General features: G+C 43.7%; 1 protein-coding gene across 1 annotated transcript; it reads left to right on the forward strand.

The window, feature by feature from the left end:
• The first annotated feature begins 9,303 nt into the window (after positions 1–9,303).
• Positions 9,304–15,627, forward strand: SNRPE (small nuclear ribonucleoprotein polypeptide E). The gene is made up of 5 exons (XM_004756375.3): positions 9,304–9,434; positions 9,946–9,972; positions 11,475–11,537; positions 12,735–12,813; positions 15,404–15,627. Exons 1-5 carry the CDS (start codon positions 9,381–9,383, stop codon positions 15,457–15,459), a joined length of 279 nt encoding a protein of 92 aa, XP_004756432.1. The 5' UTR covers positions 9,304–9,380; the 3' UTR covers positions 15,460–15,627.
• The last annotated feature ends 2,014 nt before the right edge of the window (positions 15,628–17,641 follow it).

A 17,641-nucleotide genomic window follows, 5' to 3' on the forward strand; every position in this document is an offset into this window, starting at 1 on the left:
CGTCATGAGTTAAATGGTCATACATCCCTTCAGCCTAGGATCTGCCTCGATGGGGGTCCAGTCACAATGTTGTTGGTCTCTTGCATAAATGCTCGAATTTCACAGATAACTGTGTGGCTTTAGAAACTTCTCACAAGGATGTATTGCCAAACTTAAAGTGTGCTGTTTTAACCGCATATACTTCAGGCAAGAATATTATTAAATGGGAGGATTTTCTTACCCAGCACTAATATAGAATCAGTATCCTTGTAGCTCAGGTAATGCCACTAATTTTTTTTTAAGATTTATGGGACACCTGGGTGGCTCAGTCGTTAAGTGTCTGCCTTCGAGTCAGGTCATGATTCCAGAGTCCTGGGATAGAGCCCTGCGTTGGGCTGCTCCCCAGGGAGCCTGTTCTCCCTCTCCCACACCCCTGCTTGTGTTCCCTCTCTTGTTGTGTCTCTCTGTGTCAAATAAATAAAATCTTTAAAAAAAAAAAAAAATGATTTTAGAAAAAGGGCGTGTGCATGCCAGCAGGGAGTTGGGCAGAGGGAGAGAGAGAATCCCAAGCAGACCCTGATGCAGGGTTTCATCTCATGACCCTGAGATCAAGACCTGTACCAAAATCAAGAGTTGGACATTTACTGATTGAGCCACCCAAGGACCCCAATGATTTTTTTTTTAAAGGAGAGAGGATTCAGAAGTGATCTTAGATGGATTCAATTAAGAGCTTTGAAGCATGAAGTTATATTTAAAAATTTTAAGAAAAGTCCCAAGTGTTAGTGTGCCAAATTTTTAAGGAAATACAAATATTTTAGCTACCAAAGAACACAGATTTTTTCTAATAGCTGAACAAGTACAACTTTTAACAAAAAGCAAACAGACTGAGGCTCTTAAGTGACTGGCTCCCCCATTAGCAGGGAGTCTTTTGAGATTCTTTGCCTCTAACCCTAAGCCCCTTCATGCACAGCCTCTCTAAAATAATCTTTTTTTAAAAAATGTATTTTTTTAAGGTTTTTTGTTTTTTGTTTTAATTTATTTGACACAGAGAGAGTACAAGTAGGCAGAGCAGCAGGCAGAGGAAGAGGGAGAAGCAGGCTCACCGCTGAGCAGGGAGACTGATGCGGGGCTCGATCCCAGAACCCTGGGATCATGACCTGAGCCGAAGGCAGATGTTTAACCAACTAAGCCACCCAGGCGCCCTAGTATATTGGGTTTTAAATGATTTTCAATTTTAACAGAAGAGGGCCCAAATGGGGATGCTGGGTGGCTCAGTCGGTTAAGCATCTGCCTTCAGCTCAGGTCATGATCCCAGATTGCTGGGATCAAGTCCCACATCCGGCTCCTTCTTCAACAGGGAGCCCGCTTCTCCCTCTCGGGTTTCTCTCTTGCTCTCTGAAAAAGAAGTAATCTTTAAAAAAAAAGAAAAGAGAAAAGGCCAAATGTTGCAGTCCGGCCCCAGCCAGAAGCCTCAAGATAGTTTGTGACGCATGTATTTGTCTTAAGATAAATGATCCCTGAAGTTCTGACCCTAACTTCAAATTCTGACAGGTCCTCTCAGAACAGTTTATTTTCACCTTTCCAATCTTTGAAACCACCACAGAGCTAAGATTGATAATACAATTTCAGAAATCAAGTTCGAGGGGCATGTGGGTGGCTCAGTCATTAAGCATCTGCCTTTGGCTCAGGTCATGATCCCAGGGTCCTGGGATGGAGCCCCACATTGGGCTCCCCGCTCAATGGGGAGTCTACTCCCTCTCCCTCAGCTGCTGCCCTTGCTTGTGCTCACTCTCTCTGTCAAATGAAATCTATAAAAACAAACAAAACACTTTGATCTATGTTTATCAAAGTACAGTGTTACTTTTTTAGAACTGTGGCCTCATTTTGCCGGAATATTTCTGCAATTCTTTAAAACGGATTGCTTTTGATTTGTTAGTTTAGCAGTAGGAAATGGGAGGTCTCCAGTTGCTAATACTTAAAATTTACTGAGTGTTTATTACGCACCTCTTAATTCACATATTCATTGTGATACAACATGCTCTGCGGCCCTGGAAGACCGCTGCTTGTATCCCCACTGTAGTGTCAGTGTGGTCAGGTTTCACAATAGGAAGGTATATTCCTATGTGCAATTGGGTTTGATTCACTGACTTTCAAGAGCTCTTTATTTCTTAAATCTAATTTTAGGAAGTTGCTTGATAAATCTTTGCAAGTTCCTACAACCCATTAATATCTTATTCTCCAAACTGTGCATCAACTTACTTGAATTTGCAAAATGGCGTTAAGGGCGTGAGCATAAAGAAAACACTTGATCCTGACCATTTTCTTAACATTGTACAATAAATAAAATGAGCAAAGAATCAGCAAAAGTTAATTAAGGAGTCAAGATTTCCTGGGAGCCTAAGGGGAAAGTACTTAGGTTGTATTTAGGTGTTACAGAGGCTGAATCTATGGTGATGAGCAAGAAGTCATGGAGTCAAACTTGGCATTGTCTGTTCCTGGGTTTTCTGATCTTTGACTCTGTGACTGGTTTGTCCTCAGGAGTAAGACAACAGTCTGTAGAGTTAAGAGTAAGGGTAAGCAGAGCCAGTCAGACTCTGTAAAAAGAGAAAAGATATTCAAACAAACAGCCTCTTGTCTGTTTAATAATAATTAATAATAATGATGAATAAATAAGTGAAATAGGCAATTGGCTGGATCAGGAAGACTCGAAACAAAGGAGAAATTTCAAGGGAAGGGTGAAGCAGAATGGAAGGAATCCCTCTACCTGACAGGTGCATCTGGTGAAGGAGGTCCCTTCTTTGGGATGGGAACTCAAGGAGGGTGGCCTAGCTTAGAAAAACTGAGGAAATTTGAAATTAATACGTCAGCAGAACTCCCATAGAGTATTTTGGACTCCCATCCCTTGAAGAGGCTCAAAATAGAAGCTAACTTCTATCACTTAGCACTACTGCCGCCAGGGAGAGCAGGAGAATGCGAACCCCTGCCCAAGAAATACTGGCCGAGGAAGTGCAAAAGTCTGTCAAAAGGCATCAGGAGGGGCGCCTGGGTGGCTCAGTGGGTTAAAGCCTCTGCTTTCAGCTCGGGTCATGATCTCAGGGTCTTGGGATCAAGCCCTGCATCGGGCTCTCTGCTCAGCAGGGAGCCTGCTTCCTCCTCTCTCTCTCTGCCTGCCTCTCTGCCTACTTGTGATCTCTGTCTGTCAAATAAATAAATAAAATCTTTAAAAAAAAAAAAAAGGCATCAGGAATGAAGTAGGTGCAAGTGTAAGTAGACAATGCTACAGAGGGAATGACACGTCAGTCTGAAACTGGTAAGGGAAGGCTTCCTTGAGGTGTGAGAGCCGGCATTCTGCGTGGCTTGCTCAGCAAAGGAGATGGTGTGAGCTGCTAAGAAGGCCAACACAGCAGGCAAGGTTTGTTTTCACTGACCTCTGACTATCCCATTGGTACTTTCTCAGACTCTGCTCTGTCTTATTCTGGCTGTTTGCTGTCAACCATTCCTGGCTTTAGTGTAAACTGAACAAAGATTATTTTAACTGAAAATCTGAGTCACTGCTTTGAAAAGTCTTCCAATCCTTCCCTCTCCCTCCACAATTACAGTCCCTCAGCATGGCCGGTACCTCCCGTATCTCCACTCCAGCAAAACTACAAGCTGTCCGCCTCCCTGGAACCCTGATCTTTCTCCAGCCTTTTGCCTTTGTTAGTGCTGTCTTTCTCCCTAAAAGTCTCTTCTTTTGGCTAACTCGACACATCCTACAGCCTCTAGGCTACTGTGCCAACACCTTGTTCTCCCTCGCCCCAGACCGGGGTTTGGTGCCATCCACCAGGCACACACTGTTTACCTCCACCGTTTTAAAATTGTTTACCTGTCCATCCTCCTCAGCAGACTATAAACTTGGGACAGAGATTCTTACTAACCTTTATATTCTCAGTACCTAGTATCATAACAAAATACCACAGACTGGATGGTTTCAACAACAGAAATTTATTTCCTCACAGTTCTAGAGACTAGAAGTCCAAGATCAAGGTGTTTGAAAAAAACTTTTTTTTTCTGAAGCTTCTCTCTGGTTTGCAGGTGCCACCTTCTCACTATGTCTCCACGCAGTCTTTCCTCTCCACGCACGTGTCTGTGTTTTAATGTGTCTATAAGGACACCAGTCATCTTGGATTAGGGCCCACGCATATGACTTCATTTAACCTTAATTACCTCTTTAAGGGCCAGTCTCCAAATACAGTCACATTCTGACGTCCTAGGGGGTTAGAGCTTCCACATACACATTTCAAGGAGCAAGCTTCAGCCCATAACAAAAGGCATTCAATAGGGCGTCTGGGTGGCTCAGTGGGTTAAGCCTCTGCCTTCAGCTCAGGTCATGATCTCAGGGTCCTGGGATCGAGTCCTGTATCCGGCTCTCTGCTCAGCGGGAGGCCTGCTTCCCTCTCTCTCTGCTTGCCTGTCTTCCTACTTGTGATTTTGCTCTGTCAAATAAATAAATAAATTTTTTTTAAAAAGGCATTCAATAAACTTGTGCTGAATGAATGAAAAAGCTCTTGACCCAAGTACCCATGTCAGGGGCTGCTGATCTTTGCTCGACTGCCCCTGTCTTTGCAACCCCATTCTTTGGGGTTGTATCCATCACAGCCATTCAGCAAGCTGTGAGATGGACCAGTGATTCTTAGCCTATTTTGCAGACACCTTGGGAGTATCATGAAAATCTCAAATTTTGCAAGAACTTTATGATCAGTTGTAATTTTTTTTAAAGGTTTAATTTATTTGATAGAGATTACAAGTAGTCAGGCAAGCAGGGAGAGAGAAGGAAGCAGCTCTCTGCTCAGCAGGGGGGTCTGATGTGGGGGTCAATTCCAGGACACTGAGACCATGACCTGAGCAGAAAGCAGAGGCTTTAACCTACTGAGCCACCCAGGCGCCCCTGATTAGTTGTAATTTTTTTTTTTAAGATTTTATTTATTTGACACAGAGAGATCACAAGTAGACAGAGAGAGGCAGGCAGAGAGAGAGATAGAGGGAAGCAGGCTCCCTGCTGAGCAGAGCCCGATGCGGGACTCGATCCCAGGACCCTGAGATCATGACCTGAGCCGAAGGCAGTGGCTTAACCCACTGAGCCACCCAAGTGCCCCTAGCTGTAATTTAAAAGGGAAACTGGTTTCGTAGTACCTTCCACTACCTAATGAATTTATAGAAATGATGGTACATTTGAACCTTGAATAACACTGGTTTGAACTACACAGATCCACTCATAGATGGACTTTTTTTTTTTTTTTAAGAATTGACAGCAAGATCCACAAGGCATTTATTTACCAATCCACCCCCCAGTCTTCATGGGACCCAACAGAAGGCAACTGATGGAGGCGTCAAGGCTGCAGCCTTGAGTTCCCTCGGGAGGCCTCTGAGGCCATCAGCAGCCCCTGGAAGCCCCAGGACAGGGCAGAGCAGTAGGCTGCCCTTTGTGCCTATGGGGTGCTCAAGTTGAGTGCAGAGGGCTGGCCGGCAAGGGGGTGGGCTGAGGCAAAAGCGCAAAGGGCAGAGATGGTACTGCCTAGGGAGCCTTGATCCCTGAGTCCTCCGTGCCTTTTCTCCCCAAAGTTCCCAGAGGCCAGTGAACTCACATGTGGCTGAAGCTGTCGATAGCCATGGGCCTGTGGTACTCCTCCAGGTCACTGGGGCAGATATACTGGACTTCCTGGCCCTTGTCACAACCCACAGGCCCACCTGGAGGCTGCCCTGCTAAACCAAGGCCTCCACCATCATACCCGGGCCAGGCCTGCCACACCTCTGTCCACTCCTGGCCTGGTCAGGCTATACTCAAGTTTTTTTCAATGAATATATGTACAGTACACTGTAAATTTTATTTTCTCTTATGATTTTCTAAGATTTTATTTGTTTGAGAGTGAGAGAGAACATGAGCAGAGGGACAGAGGGAGAAGCAGACTCCCCGCTGAGCAGGGATCACAGGATCTTGGGATCATGACCTGAGCTGAAGGCAGAGGCTTCAACCCACTGAGCCACCCAGGCGCCCTGGTTTCTTTTTTCGTTTTAAGAGAGAGCACGAGCACATGCCTGTTGCCGCAGGACCAGAGGGAAAGGGAGAGAGAACCTTAAGCAGGCTTCACACCCAGTATGGAGCCTCAACCTCATGACCTTGAGATCATGACCTGAGTAGAAATCAAGAGTTGAATGATTAACCAACTGAGACACCCAGGTGCCCCTAGAATACATTTTTTTTTCTTTTTTTAAAAGGTTTTATTTATTTGTTTCACAGAGATAGGCAGAGAGGCAGGCAGAGAGAGAGGGAAGCAGGCTCCCTGCTGAACAGAGACCCCCCCCCCGCACCCCATGCGGGGCTCGATCCCAGGACCTGGGATCATGACCTGAGCTGAAGGCAGAGGCTTTAACCCATGGAGCCACCCAGGCGCCCCCCACCCCCCGCCCCAAATACTTTCTTAAATGGTGACCCAGGCCTCCAAAACCCAAGGCTGAAGCCAACAGTACCTTTTAAAGACCAGGGTTGGTACTAGTATACATACAGTTCACACCTCAAGCCAGATTCAAGGGCTGGAAAAATAGAGCCCATCCCTGTTAAATATTAAAGCATTTGCAGCAACAAACTGACACATAGATCCAAAACAAAAATTGGCAATAGAGGTGAACATTCTGTTTATAGAAAAGGAAATACAAGGGCACCTGGGTGGCTCAGTGGGTTGAAGCCTCTGCCTTCAGCTCAGGTCATGATCCTGGGGTCCTGGGATCGAGCCCTACATCGATCGGGCTCTCTGCTCAGTGGGGAGCCTGCTTCCTCCTCTCTCTCTGCCTGCCTCTCTGCCTGCTTGTGATGTCTGTCAAATAAATAAATAAAATCTTTAAAAACAAAAACAAAAAAAGAAACCATCCTACTCTGCAAGAGAGATAAAGTGTGAGGCCCTAAGGGCTGCACAGACATGGAGTCTGGAGCTGGCCCCAGTGAGGCCAGCTTTCCATACACACGCCCCAAGCCCTTAAATAGGCCTTCTGGGGAAAAAAAAAAAAAAAAAAAAAAAAAAGTCCATCTAAGTGCTTGCCAAATTCTTGACTCACAAAATCATAAATTATAACAAAAGTTACTGTTTTAAGCTACCAAGTTTTGAATTATTTCTTTCACAGCAATAGAGAACCAGAAAAGCGTTTTTTAAAAAGCTCTTTATATACTAGTAAAATTACCCATTTGTCTTTGATGTGGTACAAACATACTTCTTCCTGATCTTTTGACTTTGTTTACTGTGGTGGTGTTTTAGTCACCCAAAACTATATGTGATTTTTACATAATTGAATTTGTCACTTTGTCTTCTAAAAACCAGCGAGAGCATGCAATTGAGGAAAAGATAAGAAGAAGAAAGAGGCAATATCTATGATTAAACTAGATAAGCTTGCAAGAGGAAGCTGAAAAATAAAGAAAACTGAAAAATTCCCAAAGACTCAAAGGAAAATTTGAACAAATAGACATCAGGTAGTTAGTTTAAAAAAACTGATTCTAAGTCATTCTCAAGTTTAATGTAATCACAGTAAAAATACCAAAAGGGGTCTTTTAATTAGATAGGATAATTTTAAAGTTTGTAAGAAAAATAAATAAGAACAGCTAAGAAAGTTCTATCAACTTCTAGTCCTGCCAAATAAGGAAATATTATACAGTACTTGTAACAGTGACACTGATCCATACACACAAAGATCAATTGAGCAAAACAGAAACTATACATATTTACATACACTTGGTATATTATAAATGTGGCATTTTAAATTAAATGGGGAAACAACAGATTTTTTGTAATGGTAAAAGAAAAATTGGGTAGCCATCTAGATATTATAAAGTTGTTATCAGTTCTTGGATATACTGGGATAACATTTTAGATGGATCAAAGATTTAAATATAAGAAAGCAAAATCACTTAGAAAAAATAGGGGCACCTCTGTGGCTCAGCCAGTTAAGCATCCCACTCTTGATTTCCACTCAGGTCATGTTCTCAGCTCAGGTCATGATCTCAGGGTCATGAGACAGACCCCTGCATCAGGCTCTGTGCTCAGTCAGGAGTCTGCTTGAGATTCTCTCCCTCCCTCCTCCTCTCTCTCTTTCTAAAATAAATAAATCTATAAAAAATAAAGGCTAAAACAAATCTCATGAGTTGTATAATCAGATGACTGGTTATAGGGATCAAGCCCCAAAAGTTTAGGAATCGTGACTTCAGAGACAGGAAAGTGCAAGAGTAGCTTAGCATCTCTGCATCTGAGATGAAACAAGTCAGAGTTTCTTCCAGCCATGCCACCTTTGAATTCAACCAACGCCCTGTTTACTCTCTGGACAACATAACCCTTTATTGGGATTGGGGGAAGGGGAAGGGCTTTTTTTTTTTTTTTTTAAACCAATAATTATTCCATGCGTTTTCTAGCTCAGCCTTAATATCATCCTCAACAGAAGACCTCAGTTAAGCAACTTAGCATTCTGCCACTTGCCTACGCGGGGTCCCCTTGGAGAAATCCCTTCAACTCTGTCAGTTTCTCCATCTGTAAAATGGGTTTTCCGGTCAAATACCATTTCTGCCAGGCCACAAGTCACTGATAAAACCTAACAGATTTCGGCTCCTCCCCTTCCAGCTGTGTTACCCTGGAAACGATGTGCTCCCACACGGAGGCCCTGCTGAGTCCACACACACGCTACTCCTTCACCGACTCTCCAGCTCCGCGACCAAAGACTGGGTCATCTCCATCTTGGTGACAACGAAGCCGATGCACAGCAAGGATGAGGAACTTACCCTTTGGGCACACAGCGTCAGCGACCTTGATCTTGATCTTGATCGGGCCCAGCCATCAGACATCAGGGCTTCCCCGCTAGCCTTGCCCTGTCGCCACCTTACAGTAACGCCCCACAAAGGAGACGAGAGAGGAATTGATTACATGGCGAACAGCGCCTGACTTTTGAATTCGGATTGTTTGTGGCTTCGAGGACCAGGTGTGGAGGCCCCCGGAGCTGGGGCTTCTCGCCGCCATACCCTCTAGACGGCGATGCGGCCCGTTCTGCCTAAATTCCAGGGAAACAGGCCTTGGGAAAAGCTCTAAACCAACCCATCTCACACAACCGAGGTACAACTCTTAAGGGCGACACGGGAAACCGAGCCGCGGGAGCCTCCTCAGGCTCCCTCCAGGTGGCGCTGTAGGACTGACTCACGTTCCAAAGTGCACAGCCCTCTTCTGGCTTGCCCCAGGGGATATAGAGCACAGAGAAAAGCAACACTCAAGCCTAGAGAGGCATTTCCCAGGAACCGCCCAGGTCGCCTCGCGGGCGCCACGCACTTCCGCTTCCGGTTCTTTATTCCGGAAGTTGCTTTCTGAAATAGCGTGCGGTCTTTGTCGGCTTCCACCATGGCGTACCGTGGCCAGGGCCAAAAAGTGCAGAAGGTGATGGTTCAGCCCATCGTATCCTACGCAACATGTCAGGACTAGCAGGTTCGGGCCAGAAAGCGGGGGGGCGAAGGAGCAGACCGAGAGCGGGCCGGGGGGAACGGAGTGCGGCCCACATCCCATGAGCCCCCGGGGCGACCGTGGCCGGGAGAAAGCGCGGGTAGTTGAGACCGGGTGGGAGGTGGGCTTGGGCAGAGCCCTGTGGTGGGAAGTGCGGGAGTGGCGCGGACGAGCGAAAGGAAGGCAGCCTTAATTAGGAACTGAGTGAAGTGGGAGTTAGCGGTCTCGGAGACGGGGAAGATGCGGGCGCCAAGAAACGGCTGGGGAGTAAGAGAGTGGGCGGGAATTCCGTCAGAACCTTTCGGGAACCCGAAACCAGTGCCCGGCTGGACGCTGTTCGTGTCATGCACACCCGGTCTCATGTTCAGAAAACAAAGGCGAGGTGAGGGTAGGTAGGTAAGATCGACCGGGATTGGGGAGCACCGTCTGCTCTATGCGTGTGTTTTTTCCTTAACCACTGGTGCAGAACCTCATCTTCAGATACTTGCAGAATGTACGTAAGTTCTATGTTCTTTGTTGTTTTGTAATTACCTCTTTAAAAGGTGAATTTATTTGCCTGTGTGTGTCATCCTGTCTGCTCGGTGTGTTCTCGAGTTAAAATTAATCGGTGAAACTGGGGAGCTTGGCTGGCTCAGTCGGTAGAGCTTGCGACTCGTGGATCTTGGAGCCGTGAGTTCAAGACCCACGTTGAGTGTGGAGATTACTTTAAAAAATCAGTATTAAGTGAAACTTGAGATTGGAGGGGTGCTTGAGGGGAAGGGGCTCAGGCAAAGCTCTAATGCGATGAAATGCCAGCCCAAGCGTTGGAAGAATTGTGTCATCATTACTTTGCAAGACCAAAATCACTAATTTCAAAAAGTAGTTACTGGCAAACATGACTGGTGTTTGGGTACTTTTGTTGGTAGTCATTATGGCTAGAATATTGGAACCTCTCCCCTTTCTTTCCCCTGGGATGAAACATTGGAAGAAGACTCCTGTGGACTTTAAACCACATAGTAAGGTGTGGGGGGGGCGGCGGGTAGTATACTTAAATATAGAAAAGATGCCCAAAAAGGAAGAGAGGAGGGATAGGCTTGGAGGATATTGTGACAGCTTCCTTTCCTTTGGGAGAATTTCTAGCATCCCAAACTGCGAGGTGGTAGGGCAAAGTACTGAAATTATTTTGGAAATAAGATGTAATTTCTGTTACTCTTGATAAATTTTAGTATGTGATAACATAGTTGGAAGCAGATTAATTTCAAGCTATTGTATTTTTTTTTTTAAGATTTTATTTATTTGTCAGAGAGAGAGCGAGTGAGAGCAAGCACAGGCAGACAGAGTAGAAGGCAGAGTCAGAGGGAGAAGCAGGCTCCCTGCAGAGCAAGGAGCCCGATGTGGGACTCGATCCCAGGATGATGGGATCATGACCTGAGCCGAAGGCAACTGCCCAACCAACTGAGCCACCCAGGCGTCCCAAGCTATTGTATTTTTTAAATAATCTCTACACCCAACATGGGGCTCCAGCCCACAACCTCAAGATCAAGAGTCATAGGCTTCACCAGCCAAGCCAGCCAGTTGCCCCAGGCCATTATGTTTAATCACACCAGATCTGAGGGCCTTTCCCCAGATTGTTAAATGTGAGGGAAGCTAGGAATCTAGCTTCTGGATTTTGCCAAAGCAGATAAGAAAGCCCTTGATCATTGGAAATTACCACATTGTGCTACACTGTCAGTTTGCACTCTAAATGCATTGAGATGAGAAGCAGTAAGAAATATGACTGAGTCCCAAGATGACAGGAAAATTATTAACTTAGTCCTAGTATAGCATTTATTGAGAATGTTTCTTGGCAAGTAACTAGTCTTGGTTTTCAGTTCTTGGATATGAATCAAGTAGTTAAAATTCTTGACTTTTACTTTTTAAGGTTTTCTTTAGGAGTCGTATTTCTCTGTTGTTTTACCCGAGTGATTGGGTTCTATGTACTTGTTTTTTAAACATAGCTATTTTCATTTTTTTCAGAGATCTCGAATTCAGGTGTGGCTTTATGAGCAAGTGAACATGCGGATAGAGGGCTGTATCATTGTGAGTACCCAGGATGTTTTCTCGCGGAGCAGTGTGTTCACAGAAAATGATTTCACAAAAAAATACCCAGCCAGAGCAGGGTACAAAACGTCAAAGACACAACCCAAGCAGAGTTCTTCAGGGCCACTATTCTTGTCTCATTGTTCTATTTGATGGGAAAGAGGGGAAATTAATAATAATTAAATAACAATGTTAGTATTTGAAGGAGGGAACAAAAGAAATAAAATTAGAGTCGGATGAAAACTAATGGTATGTTAGTTCTATATTAGGTGATACCTGAATATAGCTGGGTGGGGTTAGTTAAATAAGATTTTCAGGATAACAGAATATCCTAAATAATGTGGGGGGTGATTTATTTTAGAGAGAGGGGTGGGGAGGGGCAAAGGGAGAGCTACAGAGAATCTCAAACAGACTTCCTGTTGAGTGCGGACTCCGGGCCTGATCCGAGGAAAGAATCAGATGCCAACCAACTGCACTTCCCACACATCTCATCCCTAAATAATGTGTTGTTGTTGTTGTTGTTGTTTTAAGATTTTGTTTACTACTTTGAGAGAGCCACAGAATATGAGTGCGCAAGTGGGAGGAGGTGCAGAGAGAGAGAGGAAGAGGTAGACTCTGCTCTGAGTAGGGAGCCTGATATAGGACTTGATCCCAGGACATCGAGATCATGACCTGAGCCAAAGCCAGACACTTAACTGACTGAGCCACCTGGGTGCCCCTAAATAAGGTTTTAAAGAAAAATAAAATATGTCTGAAAAGTTTTAGGATACTTTGATACCTTTAGATATTGTAGGTTCTCTTAGTAATCTCCCCTGTTTACGGGGAAGAAACATGTTATGGGTAATAGCAAGAGTTGTTTTGTAAGGAGCATGGGAAGACTGGTGACAGTGGAAGTTAATCTGCATGTATACACACATACTCTGTATTAGGTAAGTTATAAAAGATAGGGACAGTGGGTCTTAGCATAGCTAATCAAATCTTAAATCCACAAGGTTCCAGAGGTAATTTGGAGTACATTTGGCTTTCTTGTTATTTAAAAAGGCTTTAGGAGGGAGATGGTATTTTAGCTAAAAGATTGGTGGAAGATGAGTTTCTGAAGTTAGTTGGCATTTCTGTATCTAGGTTGGTGTATTCATCTGGAGTGGTTTGGTTAGGATTTTACTTGAAAAATGACATTCATTTGGCTTATTTTTCTAGGGTTTCGATGAGTACATGAACCTCGTATTAGATGATGCCGAAGAGATTCATTCTAAAACAAAGTTAAGAAAACAACTGGGTAAGAATACAGATGGCCTTTGGGAACTGTGGCAAGTTTTATTCAGTTGCAGAATTGAATGAGTTGCACCTCAGTCCATGTTTAAATTTAGTTTGCATTTGAAAATTTACTGTGTGGGAGAGTAGTTCACTCTTGAAATTCTCTGCCACTTACCGCTAACCCCACTCCCATTTCTGCTTTTGTTTTTCCACTGAACTCTCACCAAGGTCACCAAAGACAAATGATGTTAAATCTACTAATGGTCAATATTAGTCTTCCTCAAACTCTGAACAGCATGGCACTGTTGGCCACTCCTACCTTAAAACACTTTGTTCCTTTGGTTCTGTGGTACTGTACTCAAAATTTTCACTTTTCATTTCTGTTTATTCCTTTTCAGACTTCTGTATATTTGTTCTCTGGGACCCCGCCATTAAATGTTTTGAGTTGCTCAAGACTTAGTCATAGGTCCTCTTGTCATTCCATGCTACTTACCCAAGACTATATTTTCAATTACCATCTATATATTGACCTCAGATTTACCTCTGTAGCCTTAGACCTCTCTGAGCCTATTCATCATTTCTACCTGAATGTTTCAAAGACTCCTCAAAGTTAGTGTGTGAGATTTCAAACTCACTTCCCTCCCCTTAACACACTCTTGGAGCTATTTTAGTGTTCCCTGTCTTTCTGAATGGCACCAGCCGCCATTCACTTCACTGATTGATTTTCTTATAACTACCTCATCCCCCTCCAGTTCGCTCTTCAAGCTGCAGTTATCTTTTTTTTTTTTTTTTTTTTTTAAGATTTTATTTATTTGTCAGAGAGAGGGAAAGAGAGAGAGCACAGGCAGACAGAATGGCAGGCAGAGGCAGAGGGAGAAGCAGGCTCCCTGCCAAGCAAGGAGCCCGATGTGGGACTCGATCCCAGGACGCTGGGATCATGACCTGAGCCGAAGGCAGCTGCTTAACCAACTGAGCCACCCAGGCGTCCCAAGCTGCAGTTATCTTTTAAAAGCACCAGTCTGACCTGGTCGTCCTTTTATTTGAAATCCTTCAGTGACTTCCTGTTGCTAGGAGGATAAGAAAATCTTTAATGTGTTCTGCAAGGTTCTTCATGATCTGGCCTTTTGCCCCCTGCTCATTTTGTATCACTCTGCTTCATTTTTCCAAGTTTCATCCAGCTTGTGTTCTTTCAGTTCTCTGAATGTGCACATTTGCCCCACTGTAAATCTTTGTGCTGTTGCCTGTGTCTTTAGATGTCAAATGTCAAATATCAAGAGTTTGGTTTTGTTTAACTGGGGTAGGGCTGGGGGAGGCAAGATGTGTTGTGCTCTCTGAATTTGTAGTAGAACACTCATTAGTCGGGTTATTTTATTAATGTCTCTGTCACTGGGCCAGATGTTCTATAAGTCCTGTCTTTTTTGATCTCTAATAAGACTACTGCCTGATTTAGTGCCTGCCATGTAGTAGAAACTCAGAAATATTTAAATAATAAATGCAGTTTCTTAACCCGGTTAACAAAGGATCTTTAGTATTCATGACTTTAAGACAAACTGAGTCCTTTTATTTTTTTTTTTATTTATTTTTTATTTTTTTTAAAGATTTTTATTTATTCAATAGACAGATCACAAGTAGGCAGAGAGGCAGGCAGAGAGAGAGGGGAAGCAGGCTCCCTGCAGAGCAGAGAACCCGATGTGGGGCTCGATCCCAGGACCCTGAGATCATGACCTGAGCCGAAGGCAGCGGCTTAACCCACTGAGCCACCCAGGCGCCCCGCGTCCTTTCTTTTAAAAATCCTATTCATTTGGAGTTTATTTGGATACTTTGTTTTTAATTGTTTAATGCCCCAGTTCACAGCTCATTAGTACTTTCATCTGTGGTAGGTTTCAGGTGCCTCTTTTTTCCAAACCCTGAGGATCATCTTGATCCTAAAGTAGATATGTGGAAAGTAGAATCTGAGAAGTGATATGGTGTTTTGCTATGCTTCTTTCTCCTTGGGCTATTTTTGTGAAAGCCTGGATTTTCACAATTAAACTTGTCTTGCCAGGAAAGGCAAACTAGCCTTATTGACATCCTATTCTTTATAAATTAATTAGAGAGTTGAATTCCTATGGAAGTATTTATCCTGCAGAATATATTAGTATTACCTGTTACAGAAGTTTTAAAAAGTGAAACCATTTAATCTTTGGGATTGATTGAGCATTTTTCAGACTGATTTTACTCAACACCAATGTTCCCTAAAAATTTTTATAGACATTCTCAGGAAAAAACTATTCTTTGGTCAAGTAAGATTAAGAAATGGTGGATAAAGTTCAAACAGGTTTATTAATTGCAGGAATATACTAAGAACTCTAAAAATGGTGCTACTTTTCATAAAATCACATTTCTCTACCTTCATTAGGTTATTACTAGAGAAGTTCATAGGCTCTAATATGAATAGCCTTTCAATATATGGATATTTGAAATTTTTCACATACCTGCTCAAGAGAGAAAGCATTTTCAAAATTGTTTAAATATGATCCAGAATTCTGAGGCTAAATGGTGGTTACATGCTTGCTGAGTCACTATTAATAGCTTTTTCTTTCTTTCTTCTTTTTTTAAATTTTGTGTTGCAGGTCGGATCATGCTAAAAGGAGATAATATTACCCTGCTCCAAAGTGTCTCCAACTAGAAATGATCAATGAAGTGAGAAATGCTTGAGAAGGCCATGTAGTTTTAGGTTTTTTGAGATGTTCTTTGTTGGGGTGTATTTCTAAAACATTTTGTTTGTATTGTTTTGATTATTTTCATGTTACTACCAGAAGACAATAAATGCTGTGGTATTGTTTTTATTTAAAAATTTACATTGTTTTCTTCTGTCCAGTGATAGAGACTTTTCACTCAGTGGGAGCTAAGTTTTCTGGAGGGTGGCCTTTGCTCTGGGCATTTGTTTTTTTCCAGAGTTTGGATGTATAGATTCTTAAGGCAGAGAGTGGGAGTTCTACCTGACAGGTAAGCCCCTGACCCTGCGTGGTAGGGAAGAGGAGGTTACACACTAATGTGTGTCTTCAGCAGCAGGCCTCATTCCGGCTGCTGGGACACAAGAGCTCCTGACGACAGTAGGCTGGGCATGCTGGAACAGCTTCCGTATCTGCGTAGTACTGTCATGGTCACTCTGTGAGGTCTCTGTGTCTTCTTGTACCACTAAGATCACAATGTGAGAAGTTTTTGGGTATAAGAAAAGAATAGAGTGCCCTAAAAGTACATGTACAATGAGTCTGTTAACAGTTACCAGGACAGAGACTTGGCGAGATCAGTAACCTGAAAAAGACCACAAAGCAGTGCTGCTGAGTTGTTGGGCAGAATGATGGTATGTTAGTTGGAGCAACACCTGCCTCTTACTCTTCTCTCTAAAGATGTTAGTGCCTCCCCCTGGTAATTGCTTAAGTCCAAATTAAATTATGTGGACAAATCTTTTACTCCCCCAGTACCTTAGGATGGTTCTAGTTTGGGGCGCCTGGCTGGCTCAGTCAGTAGAATGTGTGACTCTTGATCGTGGGGTCATGAGTTTGAGCCCCATGTTGGGTGTAAGGATTACTTAAATAAACTTAAAGATCTCAAGGGATTTCTAGTTTGAATTCTGATAAGTGATTATGGAGCTTCTGCTGTTACACAGGTACCAAATCTAATGCAGTGAAACAGACTGCCAAACAAATAGCTTCAGTTCCCGTGGGCTAAGTGTTATTTAAATTAGAACTTGGAAGGCGAATAAGGCCTGCCTTAGATTTTGGTGATGAGCGTTTTGCTTTTTTTTAAGATTTTATTTATTTGTAAGAGAGAGAAAGAGTCCAGGCAGGCAGAGTGGCAGCAGAGGCAGAAGCAGGCTCCCTGCGGAGCAAGGAGCCTGATGTGGGACTCAATCCCAGGACGCTGGGATCATGACCTGAGCTGAAGGCAGCCGCTTAACCAACTGAGCCACCGAGGCGTCCCAGTGATGGGCATTCTTAAGGGTGGGTGAAGAGGGAACAAGAAGTCTGTTCTAGTTCCTGCTTTTCCAAGGGCCTGTGAAGGAGATGGAGAACTTTCATTTAAACTAAGTAAAAGGGGCACCTGGGTAGCTCAGTGGGTTAAAGCCTCTGCCTTCAGCCTAGGTCATGAGCCCAGGGTCCTGGGATCGAGCCCCGCTCCCTGCTGTGCAGGGACCGTGCTTCCCACTCTCTCTCTGCCTGCCTCTCTGCCTACTTGTGATCTCTGTCAAATAAATAAAATCTTTAAAAAAAAAAATTTAAATTTAAACTAAGTAAAAGAAACCCTTCAAGAGATAGAGCAGGTTTGTAGGTAAGTGTAGAAATTAATGCAGCTCAGAAGTTGGCATTCTAGCGGTTCCTCTACTATTTGAACCTGTGCCTTTTTGGGCACATTTTGAAATAAAGGGCTACTTTATACTTTAGCTCTTTTAACATAGTTGAGTTTGAAATGCATTGAACCTGCGACAGCATGCAAAGAAAACCTTGGGCAGCAGAGGGAGTTGCAGCCCTGGGACTGCTTTAGTCTTTCTAGTAAAAGATTTTTCAGAGCAAAGACCTCCCTGCAGTTTTCTTGGCACCAAAATAGCTGGGAAGAAGGATAAAAGCCGGAGCAGTATTATCCCTAAGAAAACCTGCTGGCTGCTTTTCCATTTCCCTGTGTGGCCTTTCTGACCTGGCTGCCCTGTGTAAGCAAAGCTGTGCCTGCTGTGGCTTATTCTGAATGGATCAAGACATGGAAGGTTCTATTTTTGACAGAGCAAACGATGATAGAAATAAGGTACCACTGAACTCTTACAATTGAGCTCTGTATTTAGAAATCTCTGCTTGCTTTCCTGCCTTACTGGA

This window comes from Mustela putorius, unplaced genomic scaffold (genome assembly GCF_011764305.1).
Source record: "Mustela putorius furo isolate JIRA1106 unplaced genomic scaffold, ASM1176430v1.1 tig00000508_pilon_pilon_pilon, whole genome shotgun sequence".
Taxonomy (NCBI): Eukaryota; Metazoa; Chordata; class Mammalia; order Carnivora; family Mustelidae; genus Mustela; species Mustela putorius.